The following is a 25,410-nucleotide window of genomic DNA, read 5'->3' as shown; positions in this document are numbered from 1 at the left end:
GCTCTACCACACTTGGCGTGAGATCAGAGAAACCCCAGGAAGTAATTATGATCAGGATCTGAACAGAGAACTCGGTGTGCGGTTGTTCTATCGTGTTTGGCGTGTTTAGTCAAGCCATGGGTTGGCAGAATCATGGATGTAGACTCTTCTCTGTTCGTGTGAAAACATCAGCATGACTGCCCAATTTCTTGTGAAAACTTGTGAAAGTATACTGGGTTTTTGTCATATCCAAACCAATTATGTGGTGCGACAAGACAGATGCATTTGATCCTAAAAATGTATCTACCGGTAGTTAGTTATATATATCGTAAAATATGTTAATTCCTACATAGGGAAGTGATATAAAAGTGACAAAAGATAATGACTCAGGTGTCTGTATCCAAGCATAGAGGGTGCACATTAGTTCCATGTACAATGTAATACCTTGGAAAGTTTACATTCAAACTTCATTACTCATTCTCACTTTGATCATATAACGCTCTAGTGAGTGTTTTATATGCAATTAGACACACTCCTAAAATAACTCACTCAAAGAACATTCAATTGGTAAAACGTATTGTATTTTTTATTCATATGTACATCTCCACCCCCACCCTCACCAGAAATTAAATGCAGTGATACAGTTGATGAGTACTTATAATATATTTAGACAGTTTGACAGCGTCTGTACAAGATTGCTGTTTTCAAGAAATTCACATCTACATCAGCAACATCATTTTCTTTGAGGAACCAAGAACGAGCAATGGAGTGAGTGAGGGGAATTTGTGGGAAGAAGGGGGGGACACATCTTGTGGGGCATTATACTGAAGCAGCGCCATTGGGATAAACTATGTACAATACAAACCATTCATACAAATTAGGCTCTAAGATATAGAATTCATTACATTACATTTTAAATATTAAGTGACAATGAGCAAGCCCCTCGACCAATCACACTGGAATATGAAAACTAAGGCTGTGACCCTCTACTTTTCCAAGTCAAGACTTCACAGTTTAACACTCCAGAAACAGCCAAGGATTGACAGCATTACATACCTGAACTTTTTAAATGTTCTCTATTTATTCTTGAAGTAAAACATGCCAGCGGGTGAAGCCTGCTCAGTCCCACTGTTCACAAAGCCTCTGAAAGCACTGTCCGGGATGTGGATCATCCTAACTCCCCAGGGTCCTCAAATCCTCCTGCCTGTAGGGTTGGAAGTTTGAAGCAAATGTGCGGTGATCTTGAAGGCATTCAGGATGCCGGGGAGGAACAGGGGTTTCTGAGGATGCAGGATTTAGACTGCTGTGAGGGGCCAAAGGAGCAAACCAAGCTTCTGTAGGTCCATACATTGTTGTCTCAGATGTGAACATACTGTACATAACATATATTCAAAGGAGAAAATCAAAGCATTTATTATCAACTTGGACCATCTAATTAACCAGAAATGCACGTAATGGAAAAGCAAACTAAAAAACACAACATAAATACTGATAAACACTGCTAGATGAATCTATAATTTCCTATGTGTACATGAAGAATCTGTGAAATACAAATTGAACTCAAAAACAAACATACAGAGTTATTATTATCAATTGCAGTATCAATTATTAAGCTATATTTATTCAAATTATAATGATGACAATCAGTCCTATGTTACCTCACTTTTCAGACAATTGCATTGTCCCTACTATTCAGAATTTGAGAATTAGACGATCAATAAATTCAACAGCTGAAATTCTGTTATGGACAAAGCCAGCACAGTACAGTTATTAACATAAGACTTCTTTAGTGGAGAAAGAAGTTCCAATCTGTAACTCAATTGTCCATCACATTATGCGGTGGGTCGAATCAGCCGGAGGGGAAGTAGGGAGTGTCACTGTGGTAGTTGTAGTCCGGGCACACTTTCTGGACCAGCTTGTAGTCGGTGCTGTAGAAGGAAATGTAGATGCAGATCACTTTGAAGGGCTTGGAGCAGAGCCAGGACACATGGCTCTGGGTCTGCTCCTGGTAACAGGTCTTGGAGGGGTCGAAGTTACAGAGGATGTTCTTGGCTCCTTTCTCCACCTTCTCGTACTCGATACGGCAGTTGAAGGACTTGGAGTCCTTGGCGTCGATGACCGATTGCTGTGCCGCCACATCAAATTCCACAATCTTGGTGGGCGGGACCAGGCTGACGGACACATTGCCCTGGCCTGTGGAGTTGTGGCGGAAGTAGACACTGAAGGTACCGTTGCCATGGTCCACGATCTTGCCGGTGATGAGCAGGTTGAGCTTCACCGTCTTGATGTTAGAGTGGAAATCCCCCCAGCCGAACATCTTCTTGAACTTGCCCGTCTTGACCATGGGCCGCCGCTTGGCCCGGGGCCTGGAATCCTGCAGGTCCGTGGAGTTCCTTAGCCAATCCCACAAGTCCTGCTCTGAGTAGGGCTCGGGGGTGTCGTAGCGCAGGTCCAGGGCAGTGCTGTTCTCCTTGCCATGCAGAGTCTGTGACAGCAGTCGGCTGATGGACAAGTCCTTACTGCTTTCAGTCCATATGTGTTTTAACGTGGACTTGGGGCTCCCAGACTTCAGGAGGTCTGCCTTGGAGGCATGGGCACTTGTAACCTGGAGCAGAGAGAAGAAAGATGTATTTCATTAATAGGTGTGTCATTATGCGGTGTTCGAGCCATTTTACACAGTTGGAGATGGAGCAATTTCTCAAGTAGTCGAGTTGACGCTTCAGCAGATATCGCTAATATTAGATTCAGGAAATATTGACTTCACTCTCACAGCTTTCCCCTAGAATGGACAGATCCAATAGATTCTGAGGTGGTGGTGGTGCTGGGGGGGGGGGGGGGTCTAGATATAATCAATCTTTCTGCAAGCTTTTATTTGCTATCATGTTAGCAGGCTGTGTCCCTTTGGATATTTGAATGACACGTGCCGGATGGAGAAAAAAATTACGTAAGATATCAAAGTGAAACACTTTGTTCCGATCTGTGCCTAGCCCTTGTCCTGCTCGGTCACATCGAGGGCTTTTGCACTGGCACACACAGACAGATACACTGGCTATTCAGTGAGTAAAGACCAGACTATTAACTACAGAGTGCTCCTTGAATTGATGATTGATGAACCCCTGGGTTTTCACCATTTAGCCCAGATGAGTGGAATTAGGTCCATACAAGGCCAGGCACAGCTATGCTGACATTGATTGCCTGATTTCTACTGTAAGACGTGACAGCAGATCTGTCTTGCAGAGGTTTTTGCATTTTGCGGGCAGCCGCTGGGATCGATACGTAGAAAATAAGGTTTCGCTACCAATCATTCAGCCCTTCGGACTGAATTGCCTCCCAGCACGCGTCAGCACAAGGGTGAACTGTCCGGGTTCAACCACATTGTTGTGGGTGGGGTGGAGAGGGTGGGGCGGGTGGAGGGGAGGGGACATGCCTGTCTGGAATGCAGAGGGGTATGGAAAGGGCGCCCGGTCCCAATACAAGCTCTTCTCCTGTCTGGCCCCAAAATGGTGGAATCAACTCCCCACCTCCATCAAGAGACACTGACTGTCTCCCCACCTTCAAGAAAAGGCTCAAGACGCACTTGTTCCGGGAGTACAACAGCACTCAGGAATGTTTGTCTGGACCTGATGTCCTCCAGGATCACAATGACTTTTATTGAGAGACTTGTTGCTCTTGTTGGTTGGTTGTGTTACTGACTTTAAACTATTGTACTTGCTGTGTAATATATTGTTGTTGCTTGCTTTTTTCCGAGATTCAGGTTGTTTAATTGTATGTTGTTTAACCACATGCCCTTATGGTTCTTCCCTTTGGGACTTATTTAGTTTTCACAATGTTTGCTGCATGTTTTGGTTACCCGCAATGTTTTGGTTAATCTTGTTGTTATGATTAGTGACCTATGCACTTTTGTAAAGCTCTCTTTTGGAAGTTGCTTTTGGATAAAAGTGTCTGCTAAATGCATAAATGTAAATGTAAATGAAAGACATACACAATCAATACAAGACCATGATTGTGTTTTGAATTGCAGAATAAAGGTTGAATGAAGTGCTTGGGAATAGTTGTGTAAAACAGATTTTTGTCTCTAAGCGGAGGTAGAGTGATGATTATTACATGAACGTACTGGAAATAATCTATTGAGACTATTAAACTCTTTTCCAGATGACATTACACAAACAGTCGGGTTTCGTGCTTGAGCCTATGGATCTGAGGAGCATTGACACAGCCACTCAGAATCCATGCCTGGAATGTTTTTGAAAAACAAATTATCCAAAACAAAACCTGCTACTTTGTATGGTGTAATGCTGTGCTATTGATTGGCTCTGTAGACCGTGCAGAAAATGTATAGATTTCAACCTTCCCTCGTGGCTCCTTGTTGCATTGGTCAAGGGCAACATGAAGAGATTAACATTGAGCTGGAAAAGAACAGAAGTGTCCTGAGGAGCTGTAGAGGGGCACAGAGATCTCCTTTAGGGCCTGGAGAATCCATTTCTGACTGTGATGGATTATGAGCACTTGATTCAAATATTGAAAACATGCATTTGGTGTCCGTTCTCTGATTATCGTTGAGGACAGAGCATTGAGCAGAAACGTTCCAACAGTGAAGTGAAATTCAAAACAATAGTGAATGCTCTAGGCATCTCCTCTCCCTGCTCCCAGCTTGATTTGTCAACATAGTTGGCGTTTTTTTTTTCCTGTCCAGCACTGCTTGCTTATGTTTATCTATTGTCCTGTAGGCAGACAGGCAGGTAGGCAGGCACAATTCCCAATCAGTGTATACAGACATGTTTATCTGCGCGGCTTTCTGACTCCATGGTCCAGCATGATTTGGGCTGCGGGCCAGTGTGTTTGCTGGAGCCTGGTGCTGCCAGCTGCAGTGTTCACCTGAGGGGACGATGCATCTGGTAAACATGGCCAGCACTCTGGCCGCCACCGTCCTCCCAGCTGACTGGGGGCCAGAGTGAGACAGCTGGGCTCCCCCAGGCTGGGGATGAGGCAAGGGCAGAAAGAGCAACACGCTCTATGTGTGAGTGATGTAAGTCATAACACAACATAACACAGCGCCACTACGGGTTCAGTCTCTACCTTTTACTCCATTGTCTCTCTTTGTTTGGCTGTCTCTCTCTCGCTCCCTCTCTCACTCACAGACGAAACACAGAATACCCTATCTCTATGTCTCTATCCCTCCCTCCCTCCTCCCTTCTGTCTCTTTCTCTCTCCCTCTCTACTTGCATTCCTTCTATCTCTTCTTTAATCTCTCTCCCCACTCCGCCTTCGTCGTGCTCTCAGTGACCCTGTCTGTGGACTCTCTCTCTCCACCCGCTATCAAGCAGCTTCACTTTGTTCCGCTCAAGTCTTCCTCGGCCATTCACTCGACAGGTCATCTGATGCCAGAAATCTCCCAGCAGTGCACCAGTAACCGCACCGGGCCTTCCCTCATGTTCAGTTCAGCCTCACTGTGCTGTGTGACGGTGCTCTCTGATAGCATCAGTACCCTGCTCAAACACAGGACGTGTCATCACAGACGTGCCACTCAGCCCAGGATGGGCCAGAAAGGACGTGTCGCACTCTCGTAGAAAACCGAACGATTTTCACTTTGCCTGCCAGGTGGCATTAGATAGGCGCATCACGGCTTAATACATTCCAAGTTAGATTCCAATTAAGGTTGCAGTATACTAATGACAGTAAATCATCAACAGGATCATGGCAGTATGAAAAAAATGCAATTACACTATTTGCTGCCACACATCTAAGTGCTAATTGGCTGTAATCAGTATATCCATTAAGAGTTCAAATTTTCGCCACTAGCTCACAGTATACTCCACCAATTCAGATCCCCTTCTCCATCGGCTACTGTGACAGTAGGTCTTTCTGCCTCAAAGTTCAATATTCCAAATATGTTCTAATAAAAAACATGGACAGGTTGTGTATTTTAAAAATTACAAAATCCCATCTGCACAAAACATTATGAATACTGACCCCAAACATCCAGAAAACAGCCTAAGGTCGTCCCCTTCACTGAACTAGCACAGTTATAAAATGGCAGGTCAAAAGCTGGAGATGTGCTGGAGCACATCGTCCTTTCAGTCGTTCTCTAAACCTCACATCACATCCACACAGTTGAGAGGGAGGAGAGACGGATTGGCTCCGGAGCATTTCTCACAGGAAAATGAAGGACTGTATGCATGGGTGGCATGAAAGGAGCTCTTATGAAATATCTGGAGAAAGGAAACGAGGAAATAAAGAGAGAGAAGATGTCTGAATGAGGAGAGTGAGAACTCTGCAGAGGTGACCCTGAGCACACCGGCGCGTCATCTCCATTTGTGTCCACAATTACACTGACACAAACGTACAGACTCTTCAGACAGTAGGCTACAATACCTAGAACAGCTAAGAGTACAATCCTTGTCCTGAGAAGCGAATGAGACAAATATTTACAGCCCACAATTTGTCCAAGAACACACAGTATGGTTCAGTACAATATGTCTTGTTTGGTGAATTACTGTACTGGAGAATCAGAGAAATAATATAGTACACTTAGTTCTGAAGCACCAGTATGTTTCTTCCGATCCCTGTAAACACAAAAAAGTTGTTCTCAAAGCCAGTCATTCTGTTTCGCAATATCACAATGCTCTATAGCCATGTACAGTCTGCAACCTGAGAAAAAATAGACAGAGAAAAAGGAGCACTACAAACACGCCTTGGCCCTGCTCTGGGGCTAGACGATTGGGGCTTGAATATAATGCAACCCAGCAGAGAGCTAGACAGCTGTTAAGTGGCCCTGGAATATCCCATTGTGACCATGCACTAGAACTGCCTAATGGCCTTGTAAGAAGGCAGTTAGACGCATCATTAAAGCAGACTTTCCTACACTGTGTGAACGGACTTTCATATGTGTGTGCGTGAATGTGTGTGTTTGTAAAATTACCATAGGGTTCCTGTTGGAGTGTTAAGCTGTGTTACTGGATGCTAGATAATACACAGACACTAAACTGACCTTAGGTTCACCTCAACCCAAAAACCCTAAAGACACTGATGTTTTTGTGTTTGAAGGTGATCTGATGCCTAGGGCAAGTACTAGCCACTAGACAGTACAGTTTTACATTTTTGTTGTGTGTTCAGCAGTTATAGTTTACCATGTTCACAGTTAAGTTAAATACTGAAACATTTTCATTTTTTATTTTTAATACCAAGCGTTTGTCAAGGCTGTTGTCTGCTTGTCATTATTTGCACTCGACCCTCTTCAAAATGCTGAATGTGTTTTCCACTGGGGATAAATAATTATGATCTTATCGGTAAAGTCATCACATTACTTTAAGAAAATAACTTTCAACTCACCCAATGTGAACAATATATCGTCAACCCCATTTCTGCAGATGTTCTGCTAACCTCAGTTACCAAATATGTAGTTCAAATCAGATAAAGAGCCCAGTCATCAACCCTTCATCTTGCACTCAATAACTCAATTAGCTCTATTCCAATTCATTCTTGTGCAATCGGTTTATCATATTTATCTGTGTAGTTCAACTTTCAGCTTTCATTTTTACAGTCTACCTCAGACTGCTTTACTGCCCCACACTTATTAGCACATTTTAACAGTTCTTGGGAAGAGAAGTCCCTGGTCTAGAATGCTCCATGTGAGGAGAGAAGCAATATGTCTTGTCACAGAAGAGTGCTAAACTGACATCCTTATTTTTTGGTGATACAGTTAACCAGACACAACACAGGATTAGTGTTGATTTGTTGTTGAAAATCTTGAAGCTAATAGGGCCCGAGGCACCATAAATCAAAGCAGGCTTTATTTTGTCAGCGCGCAGATGGCCCGAATACATAACTCACCCCAATTAAGACCCTGGGAAGGAAGCTAAAGAGAGAAGCGTTTGGAGAGAAAAAGGGCACCTGTTCTGCTGTCATATCTGGAGCTCCTCTGATCAGCGTGTCGCAGCGTTCCTCGGAGCCTTCTCGATGGAGAATTAATGATGGCAAACAAAGCCAGAGTCTCCTCCTGGCCCTTTGTGAGTTCATTCTCTTTCCACTTTCGTCCCTCTCTCAACTAATCTTCAGTGTCACACTTAATGAGATTTTCAGTTTGTAAAAGGAAATAAAGAAGACCATGGCCCCATCTCCTTTAATACCATTTGGAGTCTTCACTTCTGTAAGTTAATCATCTAAATAAGGTATATTTCATTTCATCAATTAACTATACAAATACGGAGCCCTCAGTCTGCTATGTAGTGCATAATGTGTTACAATTAGCTTAATAATTTATAATGATCTGTTTAAACTACTCCTGATGTCAGTGAAAAACAAGCAATGGCTCATGTAATCATGCTTCAACCAAATTATGCAAACACACGTATCAAAATGAATTTTGTTAAGCAAATGTACATTATTAATTGATTTTGTCACCGGCAGGGTAGGAAATTATATTCAATGCAATTAGTTCCGTGATTACTGTTATAAAACATTAAATAAAAGCTCGTGTTGGCAAATTGTAGCATATTTAAGCATCATTTGCTTGGATATTTAAACTGACAGCAATACATAGGGGAAGGGTTCAAATGACTACAATGTTGTTAACCCAACAAGTTAACTGCTGTGTGATTCTCAAGGCAAACACAGTCTGCTTACCAAGTCTGTTGTTAACTAGATTGAGTTCCCCCTCCTTCCCCCTCTCATCCTGTCACAGTCATAGCACCAGCATAGCAGTATAACTTACAGTCCAAGCAGCAATGCAGCACCAGAGAAGCAGAATGGAGGAGTCCGAAATGTCCTTAGCAAAAACTGCTGTACCAGCTGACCTTTTAAAAAGAGAATGCTGTTGCAAAAGAACTAAGAAGTGATTTGTGGACAGAGAGAGAGAGTATGAGTTTGTTTGAGAGACAAAGAGAGAGAGGTCAGAAGAAGCCAGGTGATGGAGCTTTGGCTATGCATGCCTGTTTTTCCAAATCAAATTAAACCCATAGACCAATAAACTGAATTTCTGATTCCAATGACCCCAGAGGACCTCATCTCACATACATGACGTGTTTAATCAATATGATTTAGTGGCTGAGAACACAAATAACTCAACTGAGGAAAAAGATGGAGTTGCAGGATCTTTTTTCTCCTTTCTATTGGCCATCTGTAATTGTGTTTTATAAAAGGCTTTTAGTTTGTTACTGTCCACCATTGATTTCAGGGTTCAAGGTGGCCAGACAAAAAGAGAAAAAGAAGAGGGAAGAAAGGGTGAAGGAACAGAGAACGGTGTCAATAGTGGTGGTCTGCGGTCGTTTTACTGGATGTCGATGCCGTGGACGTTCGATGGATGTCGTTTCGAACGTTTGCTTAAGCAGAAACACTCTTCATCTGAAGTACAATGAGACTGAACACTCATACAAAAAGTAATTGCCCTTTGTGATTTGGACTAAGAGTAAACATTAAAACATTTCATCTGGATCATTATTATTATTGGTATCATCTTCATTAACCTGAGTGGGTGATGAAAATGGAGGAGAAAAATGAATAGTATAATTTACATGAAAATAAACACTATTTAATTAATAACCAGTGCAACCCAAAAAGATAAAACTCAAATAAGTGGTCATAATAAAAATTACAAAAGTATTACCAAAACATTTAAACAAAATCCATTCCTCCTGAACCTGAAACAGCCACCCTCACCACTGCTGTGAAAATGTCCAATGGGAAAGAATCGATGATTGAGGAAAAAGGTTCGACTAAGATGTTTATTCGTACAAGCTCGGATCATTAAACCTTTCCATCCTAGTGATTTGTGGTCCTAATCAGTAATGTAGGTAGGTTACAGAGTGAAATACAGTGGAGTAAACAAGTACACATTTTGTTTCCATAGAATTCTGTCTTTCTGGGGCACAGCATGGGGTGGTCAAGTCTCAACACAGAATGCTACAGTGTTCACCTTCTGGCCTTGTAAGGAATACCACAACAATATCATAACTCATAATGCCCTTGCAGTTTTCTTACTGTCTCTTGACTGTCTCATGGGTGAAGGCCTCGTGCTATATGTAGAACTAAGTCATGTCCACAAAATGACATACGACCTTGGCACAAGAGGTGCCTACACAGACCAAGAAAACTCCTATCAACCACTATTCCAATTAAACGCAGTCCAATTGCTTTTCTACTTGGGGCATGTTGCCGGGCTGCGCTGCTTGGACGTTCTACTGAGACAGGCCCGCCTTCATCTGATACGATGTAGACCGCTGAGGACTGGCCTGCATCTGGGATCTACCGGTGGAAGAGGCACCAGGGAGCGAGAGCCGTGACATTAGTGTGGGATCTAGTAAAGCTCTGCCTTAAATGAACAGCAGCTAGCTCGAGATTAGCTCTTATCGGGCCCCTCTGTGAGGGGAAGGGTGCATGCGGGGGCGTGGGGGATGTCCGCACGGCCGAGTGTGACTCAATCTCCTGAGCTCATTTGAGCACCATAAGCCAGGTAGGGTCTGGGTTCCTCCACTCTGCTTACTAATGGGAAAATCAAAGACCTGTGTCATGTCTGAAGCAGAAGACTGGAGGGTCTAAAGTGAACATGATGTTCTGCATGGCGTGCCATGTCCTCGCCCGTCAAAGCCCAGTTCCTTATCTGTACCCCGGGACTAATTGCTCCTCTAATTTCCACTCCGATTTCCAGCAGCCGTGTTAGTGAGAGGGGCTTCAGATTGGATGACTGTCTGGCACATGTGGCTAGATGAAAGTGGATGGGACACAGTCAGCCCACCTAGCTCCACATGCTGAACCTGTATAAGACCAAGCACGGCTCCACAGGGGGCTGTGGGCTGCAGACAAGCAGACGGACGTCCAAGCTTTCCTTCTCCTAACAGAGAGAAGCCAACAGACAGTGTCTAAGTCACGGGAGGAGCCTCTGTCACTCAGGTGAGCTGTCGCCAATGGCGACGCCTGTTTTGAGTGACGTGACAGATCCTAGGGGGGGGGGGGGGGAGCCCCGTGTAAACAGAGATGTGGATGATAGGCTGTCATGTTCATTATGGAGTATTATGCAGTATTGCGGCAGGTGCCTTGCTGCCCTGTGGTCATCATCCCCTCTCCTCATCCCTTCACTTCATCGCCAGTCCTCAACTCCAACCAGGATCCTGACCCTCAACCACAGTGCCACAACCAAAGTGGAAAAAAACTGACCAAATAAAGCTACTTTGTAAGACCGTAGATATCCCTGATTTCCCAATTATATAAAACTTTCAGTAACAAAAACAGCCGCTGAAATTGGAACAAAAGATCTCCAGGTTGTCTTTGTCTATGCCCAGACCTTGCCTTTTGTCCACAGGCAGGATGGAGCTTTTGTAGAAGTCACGTCCATTAACAAACCTCATTGTCCTCACAGTTTACCTTTCAGTCTGACTCTCTGCACCATTAATCACCAGAGACAGCACTACAGACATCACTGCTCACTGACGGAGGGGCTGGGGGGGGGCTAATACTGCCCCCCTCCCATCACACACACGAAACTGTAGGGTAGAATTGTGAGGACGTTAGCCCAACATTAATGCTTATTATGAAATTACCCTGACACCTTTATTCAGCACACGTTTTATCTTCAGTCATCTATGATTTAGATGGAGGGTGTTTAAACGTTTTTTTATGGATTTGTTTGGTTTTTCTGTGAAGTTTTCTCTCTTTTGACCCGCTCTGTGCCCAGCGGTTCAGCTGTGGCGTCTGAGGAAATGTGCTGCTCCTCCAAGCCACTGGTATTATTAAAGACTGTCCTGCCGTTGTAAATAGAGGATTCACATAATGCACCGCAGCATTGGATGGCCACAGATAGAGCCTAGCACTGACTGGCTGAGATATTCACAGCAGCTTACTCCGCTGTGCCTCAGCACAGCGTGAGAGGAGAAAAAGATTAATTCAAAATGACTTACACTTACAGTGGTGCAGGGGAAAGCGGCAGCATTACAAATAAAAGTGGATTTTAAATGCTAGATTTAACCTTAAATGGGTTTTCTATGCACCGCTATCACTGCTCATAACTGAGCAGGGAGGGTCCACCCCCAGGACGTCTATGGGTGGGAATGACATTATCTGCACCAAATTCTGGCATTATGGAAACAGGTGTTCCCTATTCTTACCTCTGCCATTGTAAATGTAATATGCACACTACCTTGCTCCTTAACTGATATTACAGCAATAACTAACTCCCAGGTTTAGGGATTTCGATGAATGCGACTTTCCAATATGAGTCAGTAAACAGAAAGGGAATTTCAATAATCATAAACAAAGACATCCTTTCACACAATTTTCAATGTGTTATTTTACCAAAATAAGCTTGTTATGTCTCTGGCTAAGGCTAGCTCCGGTTAGCATTCTTCGCCTCGACACTGCTTATCCCATAGGTTTAATTGGACTGGGTTATCTGTACTGGGGAATTTTTCTTCACTGAATCCACCCACCAGAACCTACAAGCTACAGCATGGCTCTCTGACAGCCACCCTGGACTGCTGAAGAATGGCTATGCTTTGGGTAAATTTCCTACGGTAACTTTACTTTATTAACTGAATTTCCCCCAAGTAAGTGAAAGCTGCCCATTTTAGTTCATCCATTGAGGGTTCCACCAAGGATTTGGAGCACAGAGCTATTTAAAAGGAGGATTAGGGAACCAATTTCAGCCCCTTCGTTCTCCCACTCCTCTCCTCTCTCACAACCCCCCCCCCCCCCCCGGTTCCCCTACTCCTCTCCTTTTCCCTTTCACCCATTCTGTTCTCCTCTCTTTCTCCACCCCTCCGTTCTTCTGTTCTATAACTCCTCTCTTCCTCCGCCCTCCGCCCTCCTCTCCTCTCCCACCCCACTGCTAGTCTGTGTCTACAGTGGGAGAATGGGGCTCTCCTGTTGGCACAGCCTTAAATTTACAACATCATTTCATGGCAGAGGAAAAATATATTTTAAAAGGTGGCTATTTGATGGATGAAACAAGAAGTGTGTTCAGTCCCCAGGCTAATACATATACATAAACATTTTGTAAAACAATGAATATGTATTGTCGTTTGGTTTGAGTCACTTGAGGGCTGATATCCATTAGAATCATAACAGTAGCTCATGTCTTAATGATGACACAATGTGCTCTTCAATTTAAGCAGATATTTATGCTAACTGTAGATGGGGGCACTGGAGGCTGCTGGTGAAGGAGGGGTGTCATGTGGTGCGCATGTACGCAAGAGATCGCTCGCCTCTGAAAAGCTGGCAGTTCATTTGCTCTTACATTTCCCCGCTGTCACTCATCACAATGAGACGAGGAGCTCTGTTTCTGTCCACTGAGAGGACGGGCAGGACAGACAGGGGAACACACAGGGGCATAGAGCCAACCACATCTTCTTTCCCCTCTCATTTGATCATAAACCAAGATTAATAAGATACTTTCATGCTGACCGTAAAGAAATCGGCTGCCAAGCAAACACATTCAATTAACTATGGAGCCATTTTGGAAAAAGCTTTATAGCCCAGGCCATTAACTTGAGACATTCAGTCAGATTGTTTTTTTACATTTTTTACACAGCCAAGAGTCCAGAGACAGTGGAGTGAATGTACAGAGTGAGAAATGTCGCATGTCTGCAATAGTGTAATGTGTTTAGGCTACTTGAATACTTACAAGCTTTCACACTCCAAAAATAAGTAGTCACTTGAATTTTATATTCATGGTTGTCATATTGTTGACATAAATCCTATTATAATACTGTATACACGACCATATCCCCGTCCTCATATATACAGTATGTCTATTTACTGTATGTTTGCAACACACACACACACAAACTCTCTCTGTCCAGACAATCATCTAAAAGGGATGGTAGGCACCTGTTTGTGCCCACATGAAACAGCATTCACTAGGCCGGCTAATGTTTAAAGTAATGGCTTGTGAGGTCTGACAGATCGCCTGTGCTCCCCTGGTGCTGTGGGCCTGATGCCGGGAGAACAGAGAGAATCCATCAAAGCGACAGGAGGAATCAGTGTTGAGACACCTCACTACCTGTTAGAAGAACTCCCATCAGCAGTAATTGATTTGATAAATGTTCCAGCATATCCACAGAGAAAGAAAGAACAGATAGAGGGTTTGGGGTGAAAGGGAAAGAAAAAGAGCGAACGATAAAGGTAGAGAGTGGTAGAGAGAGCTTAGACCTCAAATCTCCAAACCCGGACAGGCCAACCTCATGTTTACCTTTCACCATATCCTGAGTTCCACATTTACATTTGGTATGCATATCAGGAGGGAAGTGTTCTGCTGTAAACAGAGGCGAATGCATGGATGTTTACTCAAAGTGTTTGGACAGTACAATAGGACGGAATGTATTTCCACGGCTGTGAGAGGAAGCAGGAATAGGTGCAGTCTTTGTGATAAGCGAAACACACAAAGTGAGCAATGACAAACATAAAACATGGAGGACTTCTGATTCCCTGAGCGAGACCCGCATTAGGACTTCAGGGTCACTCCGATAAAAAGGACTTATTTATGTGATTCTGCGATGAGATCTGTTTGTGGAACGGAGGGACGGGGAGACAGATAGTGAGATGAGGAGATAGACACACACAGAGAGAGAGAGAGAGAGAGAGAGAGAGAGAGAGAGAGAGAGAGAGAGAGAGAGAGAGAGAGAGAGAGAGAGAGAGAGAGAGAGAGAGAGAGAGAGAGAGAGAGAGAGAGAGAGAGAGAGAGAGAGAGAGAGATGGGGAATGAGGAAAGAGGTCTCCTCACTATTCGACTCAATGGAATGTGATGCCAAAGGATGAGTTTTATCTTGCTGATGGATGATTGACAGATGTCATCCAAAGCCCTTCAATACTGAAATACCCTCACATACTTTTCCTTCCTTTTCCCCTCTCTCTCTTCTCCATGGCTGCGTGGATGCTATGAGGCAGAAGTGTAATTGTTATCCTGAAAATCAATAGGGGTGAAATCGTCCAGCCTCGTGTCAGTAATGAAGTGCTGTCATACGCCGCACAGGGGAGTTGATAAGGACCCTGATTGGTCTATAGCACCAACCCAGCCCTCAGTCATGGCTCGTTTTCTCTCATGAAACTGCAGTACAAGTCCGCAATTTTTTTCACTTGTCCAAATGGAAAAAAGTCAAATAAAACTCTACGGTATTACTTATTGATCAGAAATAATATCAAGATAAGAACTACATAGTGCGTACAGCACAAATGTATTTTGATACATTGAAGCTTATGGTGCCACCTCTGCCCCGATAACATACTGGCTACACCTGATAAGCCAATCAATGATTACACAGACTCTAAGGAAGGTTATCAACCACCAGATACTTATTTACTGACCATGAGGGGAATTATAACAACAAATATGTTGGTTTAAAGTAAAACAATGTTTTCTGTTTAGCACTAAAATTAGGAACTAAAACCAAGAGCTTAACAAAATCATAAACATTTCATAAAATCGTAACCCTGGTTTACTATATCCTCATGTTTTTTAATTCACCTCCAGAACCTTCTCTCTGTCCTTCTCTTTCTCCCATCCATATTCCATTTCTCTCTTCTAAACCAGCAATTAGCTCTAAAAATACCCCTCATCCAACAGAACATTTAGTTTCTGGATGAAAACCATGACATCTTTGTGAAGAGCTAATTTCATTATTTTCCTTAATCAGATGAGAAAATTGCTCCAAACTAGAGGGAAGCATGCGACTGAAAACTTTCCACATGGGTCGTGTACCTCAGTCAGACAGGCCCTTTTGAATGCTTGGGTGCATGTTTGATATCGCTCCAGGATTCTTTACAGCTCTTCACACATGTCCCCGGAGCGGTGCTGGGCGCTCTCACGGCCAATCATTGTGACCCAACGGAATGGAAAGATCTGGGAGAGAACGGACGTGCTCGGTAATTCCCATCAGCGGACGCCGGGATCCACGGACTGTATAGCAGACGCCAGCCCGATGGCAGATCCATCACTGGCGGGAAGCAGCGGAGAGCACCGTCACACACACCACCTTCCCTCATCCCTTCTTTTGCAGCCCCCCCCCCCCCTCAAAGTCAGCAGAGCAGGAGAGCGGGGTCTAAGCTCTCTCTGTTTCAGTGGTCAATCAAGCCCATCATCAGACTGCAAGGCAAGGCAATCCATCACTCCATCAGCCTGCAGCAACCTGCAGCAACCTGCAGCAGGTGCACCTCCCACTCTAGGATGCCTTTGAATACCAAACTACCCTTGCATCTGGAGCTATGACACCCAAAGAAGTTGGTCACATGCTCGTGGGTAGCACTCATGAGAGGGGATGTTTACACACACACAAAAAAACTAAAAGACTCACTGAGATTATTCAGCAACACTGTTTTTGAGATTGTTGACCCTTCCCTGAAAACAAATCTCATCCTCCAGCTTTGGTCGACAGAAGCTAATGTGTAAGATCTCAGCGTGTACGTCTGCGTATCTGAAGATATCAAGCAGGTTGCGGGGAGTTTATCTAGTAACCTTCTGACTTTTCACTGCACAGTCTGTTTCCAAGACCTCTTCAAGCATGTCTTATCAAAGTGCCACACTCTTCCCCGAAAAGGAGGGTGGAAACGAGGCTAAATGTGGAGCAGACGCTACTCTCAGGTCGTCTTAAACCCTGGTCATGTCTAGGGTGGATTTTTTCCAGAAGCAGTGCCCTTCAATGGTCAGCTCAAGCTCTCACCTCTGACCCCTGGATGCGATTGAAAATCTGGAGCAGTGCATGGTGGAGAGAATGGAGGCAGTGGTCATTAATCACCCTAGCCACCAGTAAAACACACACACACACCCACGCAGACACAGGAGGCACACTGCTGGTTTGTTTGGGACTGTGTACAGGTAAAGGGTCAACAGGGAAAGATTTTCCAATTAGGCACCATAAAAGATCTGAAAAGATTGGGCCATGAACACAAGCCAGTTTTCGAACGTGTCTCTCCTGGATTGGAACAAACAACACTGTAATTATGCATGCAGCCTAGAAATTACCCCAGAGTGCCGAGGGGCCGTTTCCGAAACGACGGGTCATTATGGTTGACCTTCTGGGCCAAACCAAGGTCACGTCTTGTTTTTCTACACGTCGTTTGGTGTTTTCAGGAGGTGTCTATACATCTCACTGGTATTGATAACACCGCCCATGCCCCCATCGCCCCCAAGACTTATTAGCCATGGCTGGAGGGGGGGGGGGGGGGGGGGGGGGGGGGGGGGGGGTCTTAGAAGGCTCAATTGCAATTCAATTGAAGAGGTCACAGGGGGATAGTGTCACCTTGAGGAGTCGATACCAAAGTTGCACTTAAGGTACGACATGTTTATGATACACTGCCCTATGGACGATTGTAGTGGAGTTGTTTTTGCTGTCCTGTAGTTGAGATACTACTATGGTTCACCATGCCTGTGTGCTGAGATGTAGTTATTTTGCACTGTGTCCAGTAAATACAGATCGTTCCTTGACTCTGCTTTACTTTGAGTGCACTATTATGTACATGTCAAATGTGATGCAAATGTAGAAATGTTCAGCTTTTGCTGAGGAACTTTGCTGTGAAGGGAGAGACACACAGTAACAGTTCTCTGATTGGGGGTCAAAGGTCAACCAGACTGAAACACTTAACAGATGCAGGGTCAAGTTGTGAGTAGTAGTAGTAGGCCCTATCTAACAACTCTGAATAAAAATGATTAAACTATTATAAATGAAACCATGGAAACTATTCTGCCGTTACAGTTGATCTGTTGCAGACTGTCAATGTTGAGGTTGCATTGTTCTACAGTTGTGTGATTTGCACCTGGGTCACTTAGTGTAAGTGCACACTTGACGGCTACTTAGCATGTATCACAGCTCCCTCTGGTCCACTGTGAGGTGTTGAGGGGGCTGTGCTTGTGTAAGAGCCGCAATGTACATTGTGTCACTAAACTCTCCGGCCTTTTGTACTCAGCTCTCAATCTTGAGTGGTTCAATTTGGCACCCCATAAACCTACATGCAAAGAACTGTTGAGAGTACAAGTCACCCACAGAGTGAGTTTGAATAATGCCTTTGTGCAGAGAGAGAAAGAGAGAAAGACAGAGACAAAGATAGAAAGTGAGAAAGTGAAAGACAGTGAATGAGTGAAAGAATGATTGAGTGAGTGTGTAAGTGTGTGTGAGTGTTTGTGTGTGTGTATCGACATGCACGCTTGCGCACATGCTTGTGTGCTTCCATGAACGTGTGCCAGTCTCTAACTCAAAATAAATTCCCTTTCTTCTCTCCTGTTTCTTGATTGGTAGGCTTCTGGTTAACAGGAAGTACAATAACACTGCTCTCAGCATGGCTCCTCCTCTCCCATGGTGCAGCATGCTTAGCCATGTCAGGCTCAGTTTTGGCCTGTTTGATTATGATGATTTAATATCACTGCAGAGGGAAGGGGACTGGATGGGGGGGGGGGGGGCAAGGGCGGGGTTGTCATTGGACCACTTTCTGTGTCAGACTCTCTTGTTCGTAAAGGCTTTGTTTGCCCCCCATGGAGGCATGGTATGGGCAAGGGAGGGGTTGTGAGGCAAACTTTCAATCAGAACACAGCACCATGTTAAAGCCAGCACACTCTCCCTGCCATCCGTGTTTCTCATATTGTCAACAGGATAACCACTGTGTCATTCACTCAGTCACTCAATCACTCATGGGAGCAAAATCTCCCACAGTCGCCAAATATGAGAACTGGAGAAAAGCCAGCTGGTTAGTGAGGTTACCAGAATGCAGGTGGGGAAAAGATTCATCACACATATGCACACAAAAATAAATCTGCTGCTTTAAGGTTCTATTTTATACAATAGAACCTTAATAACCCCAACCCTAACTAACCCTGATATATCAGAGATCAAAACTTCAATTGGTAACCACTAGATTAATGATCCGAATATAAATATGTCACGGAGGTAAAGACACAAATAGAATAAAATAAAATATGGACAAACCCTGTTTTAATCCGTTATGGATCATAGCAGTCTGTATAACAAGTAGTTGTTAATTAAATGTTTTCACCCATAGGTGACCGCATCGGTTTGCCTATCCATGTTCGTAAAAGCGCGCGCGGTGCTTCTCCAACCTACAACACTGTGTGATGAACGCGGTTATCGAGGTCAAGGCGCTCGTTGCTCAGACAAGAGGCTTAAACGGAAACAAGAGCCTTTAACACGGAATGAAACCATCAAAGTTCAGCTTTAATCCCCGTCGGTATGGATAAAGCTGCCAGTTAACAGGATGGGAAATAATCTGGTTTTAGGTGAACAGACAAGGCCGCAGCTCTGTATGAAGGCTACTGAATTTGTGAAACTACTAAAATTAGTCTACAGTTGGCATAATCCAAAATATCTATGCTAAACTCATCAAAATTTGCCAAATGTAACAAAAAGACGGGCAGGAAACGCAGAATTTTAAAAACACAAGATACTCAGACGGGCCTTGCAAAAAAATATTCGCATGCAAAAATTCATAGTAGCCTATTGGCTATTTGTTTAATTTTACAAAATTGAAATCTTTCCATTAGGCGTAGTCTAGCACTACAGTATGTTACCAATAATGGTAATAATGGTTTTCATTTTACATTATTGTTCATTAGTATTTTATGAATAGCCTAATTAAAAAAAAAACTAATGTGTCACCTAAATAGGTCTGAAATGCCTCAAATGAAACTTCGCATGGCGCGCCACAAATTGGATGCTCTTGTAAATATTTTTAAGTCTGCTTTCTGCTGCCTATTTAATTATTTTGAAAGTGCAGTTACAATGGAATAAACAAAACTTATTCGACGCAACCAAGAATCAAAACCCAAGAGGATTATGTTGCATAGACCTGTCAGCGCTTTCACGACAGTGGCAGTTCCACATATATATATATATATATATATATATATATATATATATATATATATATATATATATATTTGTCTCCATATAAAATATATTTTTAGAGTGAAGTGTAGTCTTTATAGTCTAGTGAACGTTTTTACAAGTAGGCTTCACGTTTTTATTAAAAAGATTAAATTAAAGTGGTTCACAAGAAAGTCACGAGTCTTGGAATTTTGGAGGCTGCAGGGCTGTGACCGGTGCAGGGTTAAACATCCACCAAATGCCAATTAGACAATTTGCAACACAAATCCAAATATCACGGATTCACAAATTGTTCCAAGAATTGTGGTTTTTGTTTTTCATATTTTTCATGTTCGGTTTAACCTACTGCAAAGGAGTTGTATAGCTATCTAAACGTCCGGTTGTGGAGTGTAACTGTGCACTGTTCAATTCATAGAAAGAGCAACGCGAATGTCAGTAGTCTAACACAAAACTTCTGATTTAAAAATAATCGACAGTTTATTATCCAACAACTTTTAATTATGCATAAATATGCCTACATATTTAATAACATACCGGGCAGGCCTGAGCATAATAGAAAAATGTTATCTTAAACAATAGGCCCACAATTAATTAAAATACCAAACAGATTTTTGGTTTTGATATTATGAGTTTATAATGGACAGAAAATGTGGACCTGGTTCGAAGGATTATTTCATTCTCCACATGGAGCAACATGATCAATTAATCTTTTGTACCCTAAAGTGAAACTTTGTGGCATATTCAATATGAAGTCAGTATGATTGACCAGCATTATAACCTTCACTTGCAAAGTCCATAAAATATAATATACAGCTCAAATCGTTTCAGAAATTCTATGAAATAGAAGTGTACTGTTGGTTTACCCTTACATTTTGTCTGTGCCTTTGACAGGACAATTGCAGCACAACACACAATTTCGCAGTATTCTTTTCTGTGTTTTTGTGGTGGGTAATATTCTTACCAGTGAAATCAATATTCTAGTACCCCTACTGTACATGTCAGTATCTTGACATTTTTAAATGTGAGCAAGACACGAAATACTATTCCGTTTGTTAGGGCGCCCCCAAGAGATGCATTTTATAACTGCCCTAAAACCGTCATGTTTCACGCTTCTATAAAATGTTTTTTGTTAGCCTATTCCCCCCATAATAAACATTTTGGATTTCTCTCAAACGTTTGGTAATTAATTTATTAGGTAATTAAATTATACATTATTAGGCTATGGTATATTTGACAATAAACTCACTTATATAGTCTCAAAGTGAGAACGTAATAGCCTAATTGAAACAGAAAACTATTTGAAGTAAACATAAAATATTTCACAACACAGACCAGAGTTGGGTAATAGGGACTTTAGATACTGGCCAATAAAGACATAAAGGTATACTCTGATGTTTCTATAGGTGTTGACTACAGCACACTGAAAGTGTTTTTCTTTCTTGAAAATCTGTCATATCATTAGTTTTCGAAAAGCCTTAAACAGGAAAGGACACCAAAAGGAAAAAACAAAAGGACAAAAGTTCCGTCAGACTAACAACAAATATAACTCACCAGGTAAACTGCTGGCGTCAGTAATAACACGGCACACCAACACGTCGCCTGCATCCTCCTGGATCTCAAACTTCCTCTTATTTCCCTTCGCTGGCTCTTTTGTCTCCGCGGACCATAAATCCACCTGGTATCCGCCTTACAGAATGGTCAAGACCCACACCAGCCTAGGCAAAAATGACATTATACACCCCATAACCACATAGCTTACACTTGGAGAGAGATATAGGACGGGAAAATAAATAACGATTACATGGGAATTAATCCAGACAAAGGTTGAAGCAATCTCATAGTTCAGAAAATGATCAAAATTCGATTCAGAGCAATCATGAGGGATCAGTCCAGATTTGATTGTCTTGCTTCCCTGCGAAGCTCTCGACGCGGTCCTTTCAGAAATTGAACAGTGGTTTCACTGGAGTCTGATGAATAGCCGAAGCTTTATACTGCGCGCTCCTAAACGCACAGCCACAACCTACCCGGAGAGAAACTCCACTCGAGCCACATCTAATATGAGAGGGGGAGGGACGACAGGAGCAGTGGTAAGATTAAAAAACGAGGCGAGATTGGTCCGAGACGCAAGGATCACAGACTGGAGTCTTTAAAGAAGCACCAAAGCTCTACAGAAAAGCTGTTCATCCACTGGCTGCAGTGTAGCGGTTGATTCAGATGAACGAGCTGACATTCAGAACTACATTGAGTATGACTCGAGGACAAACACGTTCTTTTCACCTCCAGTGCCTCCCTCTCTAAACCAAAAACGGAGCATTGCATCGCATAACTTGTCAGCCAACATTGTAAAGTTAAAAGGCGACATGAATACATCATTAACTGCCATAGATAATGTTCTTGAGCTTCCATGATAAGATTTAAGATTTTAATGTAAAAAGAAGCTGAAGTCACACACCTACAGCCTGCAGAAACATTTTATGGTTGAAAGTGAGAAAGTCCTCATCCACACATGTATCCAACTGCACCCTAGTGCAACATTCAAGTAAGGTCAGCTTCCGACCTCACTGCGTCGGTGTGTATGTGTGCGTCTGTTTGTGGAAGTGTGTGTGTCTGTGTGACTCTAAGAGAGATCATGCGTGTGTGTTTGGTGTCACATCAAACTCAACAAAAACACACTGTCACAGGAAGGTGACAGGACCCTAGACAACTGCTGCTGAGTGTGTGGTTTCTGCAGGAGCAGGATGGATGGCCCTGCTTTTTTCTTCTCTAAAACTCTCCCTGAAAAAGTAGGGAGCAGGGAGTAGGTGAAAAGAGATGACAAGAAGGGGTTCAGCATTCATAAATCTGAGGAGGTCTTATTGCTACAACATTGCAGCAGTCTGGCCCATGTCGCTATAAGTCAGCCGGCAGCCTGATAGGATCCTGCTTTGAATGGCTCCGATAGCCTTCACACTCCCAGCATGCCAAGCGGCTGCCGACTAGGGCCAGGATTAATCACAGGGTTGGATAACGCGGCTCTGAACCGTCCAGTACCCCAGGTTGGGGGGCAGTACCCTCACACTTCAAGGGTCTAGGGGGGACTTGAGCAGAGTGCGAATTATTCACAGACAATCGGGTGGGTCAACTTCTTCTCCAGGGCATGTATCGATCCCCCCAACGTTTTGACCTCTTTTGGGGGGTGCAAGTCTTAATTAGGGGGGTTGACCCCCCCAAACCCCCCCGTAATTCGCACCCTGGATTTGAGTACGCATCACCAACACTGTCCATTCGTCCACACAGGCATTTGAGCAAAAGAAAGCCTATACCCCATCTGTGACTTGTCATGTACAGACTGTGGATACTCATTTGAGCCTTCATGTTTCAGGCACCACTTTTACATGTTCACCAAAATGATTCAACTGCATGTGTCCCATGCCATTTACCACTGCTAATCTTTCTCCTCACTTGTCACCCTGGTGGCATGGCCATGTCTTGGAGCCAGGTCTCTCTGAGCTCGAGGCCTTTCAAGGGCCATTCAGTGCAGTGCAGCCGGAGTGGAGCCCGGTTAGGACTAATGCAGGAAGGTGTGTGACTGTCAGAGGGAAAGATCTTTATACAACCGTGAGAATAAAGTCAGAGTGAAGAGGAGAGAGAGGGTCGCTCACACCTTCTCTCCCTCTCTCTCCCTTCCTCTCTCTCTGTGCTCACCATCAAGTCAAGTTCGCCTCCATGCTCTCTCACTTCAGCAGGCTGAAGGATTATATGAGGGGTCAAGTTGTTCATTTTCCAAGGCACAACTTTGGTGCCCATTCTGTGCAGGAGGAGGCAACAGGCAGAAAATGATAACGTACGCGTATCCCTAATGAGCCTCCCCAGATGACAGGGAGGGTGGAGAGACCCAGCAAGAGGGAGAGACGTGGAATGAGAGATCGGGAGAGTGACATAGAAAGGGGGTGAAAGAGAGAGAGAGGAAAAGAGAGAGGGAGAGGAAAAGAGAGAGGGAGAGGAAGAGGCTGATTGAGCCCAGCTGAATGACGTTAGCGGCACGTGTGTGCTGTGTCCGGAGTCATGAATACACTCAGCTGGCATGATGGCGTTCCCGATTGTGAGGGCAGGTGTTGCGGAGAGAGGGTGTGTTTTTGTGTGTGTGTAGGGGGGGGGGGGGAGGTTAAAGGGGGCGGGCCCGCAGGCCTACCCAAGATGTGGTAGCAGGGCTGGGTGGCTGCCACCCTGCCAGCTGTCATCTGAAGGACCACTCTTACCCACGGGGAGTTATAGAAGTCAAACTGGCACTGACCAGAAGGTGGTTGGGGGGTGGGGGTGGCGAGGTGGGCAGTGCCTCCACATGCGGGTGCGGAGCCCAGGCTTCCGTAGCCAAGGCAGGGCCCGCCAACTCTTTTCATCAGTACGTGCAAGTGGGCGGGCCGGGAGGGAGCTGACAGAGACAAATGACAGAAGCAGAGCGCTGGGCTCAGGATGCAGCTGGTGTGGATCGAGCACTTCCTCATCACAATTAGAGTGACTGCCGGCCTCTGAGCTGGGAGGAGAGGAAATGCAACCCCCGGCCATTTGTCATTTTGTTTCTGAAGGGTTGCAGCAGACTCCAAAATAAAGAGACACGTGTGACTATTTGGAAAAAGTTTCTGTGTTTGGGGTATGCAGCCAGAAAGTTGTTCACAGCTGCTGTGACGTGAAGTTCGTCTGGGAAAGTTTCTCTTCTTGGTTTTATCTGATCGAGACGAATCGTTAGATCACTGAAGAACAAAGAAATACATCCACTTAATGGAGCCAATATCTTCTTCCACCAGAGGTCAATTTAACAAATGTCTCTTAAAACGGAGGAAACCACATTTTTGTCTGTGGAAAAAAACACTTCCTACCAATCTTATTTAGTGCTTGACATAATCACGAGATCTGGATGGATCCAGAGGTCGAGACAAAGTCAGTCGTTTGAAGTGGGTTCACAACAGGACTTAATTGATTAGGTCAGACTGTAGAACTTCCCCCTTCTTTGCAGGAGGTATTTAATTGGAAGACCGACATGATTATGAGAAGTGCTGATTAGATAATAGGACCAAGGCCATGCAAGCCGTCTCCATGTGGTCTTCCAATCCCTGATTACAATCTTGACAGCATGATAACTTCTGTTGATAAAATAAATTACTTACTTCTTTAACTAGCAGCGAACAGTGGATCATCTACGTAACAGGGGCGATTCTAGGATCAGACCTTTATGGGGGCTCAGCCCCCAATGAGAATATTTTTTTAAAATATATATATTTTTTTAAATATTTTTTAGGGGTGCTGAGATGAAATTTAGGTGTGCTTGAGCATCCCTAAAAATAATCTAAAATCGCCACTGCTACGTGATATGGGAATTTAATGCAGTTTCGGACAGTTTTGAATCATTGTGTACCTTCAGTAGCCTGATGCCCTACCACCCAAGGACATGTGTACTGTCGTGGCTAGACACAAAGTGATCTCATATCAGGAGGTTAGTTTACTTCTGGTCGACCTCCCCCTGTCCTTTAATTTGATGTCAAGCATCTGACCCATGGAGGTCAAAGATTGAACTTTCTTACCATTCCCCCACCCTTTCCCCGCAGCAGAAATTGTATTTGTCTCTCAGACTTGAACTTTCGTT

At 43.8% G+C, this 25,410-nt stretch overlaps 1 protein-coding gene across 2 annotated transcripts; it reads right to left on the bottom strand.

The window, feature by feature from the left end:
- Positions 1-546: 546 nt before the first annotated feature.
- Positions 547-21,812, bottom strand: nxph1 (neurexophilin 1). Of its 2 annotated transcripts, XM_047019311.1 has the most exons (3): positions 21,592-21,812; positions 21,342-21,505; positions 547-2,584 (listed from the first exon to the last, which is right to left on the bottom strand). In XM_047019311.1, exons 2-3 carry the CDS (start codon positions 21,393-21,395, stop codon positions 1,829-1,831), a joined length of 810 nt encoding a protein of 269 aa, XP_046875267.1. In that variant the 5' UTR covers positions 21,396-21,505; positions 21,592-21,812; the 3' UTR covers positions 547-1,828. The 2 variants fall into 2 exon arrangements, with proteins under 2 accessions (XP_046875267.1, XP_046875266.1); XM_047019310.1 differs by having other exon boundaries at positions 21,342-21,812.
- Between the last annotated feature and the right edge of the window lie 3,598 nt (positions 21,813-25,410).

The sequence above is a fragment of the Hypomesus transpacificus genome, chromosome 4 (genome assembly GCF_021917145.1).
Source record: "Hypomesus transpacificus isolate Combined female chromosome 4, fHypTra1, whole genome shotgun sequence".
NCBI lineage: Eukaryota > Metazoa > Chordata > Actinopteri > Osmeriformes > Osmeridae > Hypomesus > Hypomesus transpacificus.
The sequence above is the reverse complement of the archived record's forward strand: the minus strand, read 5'-3'. Positions and strand labels throughout refer to the sequence as shown.

Bases quoted from the DNA above. Each gene is read 5' to 3' on its own strand.
- nxph1 (XM_047019310.1), bottom strand. From the start codon at position 21,395: ATGCAGGCGACGTGTTGGTGTGCCGTGTTATTACTGACGCCAGCAGTT. The intron at 2,585-21,341 runs GTGAGTTATATT...TCTCTGCTCCAG, and splicing joins TGACGCCAGCAGTTTACCTG to GTTACAAGTGCCCATGCCTC.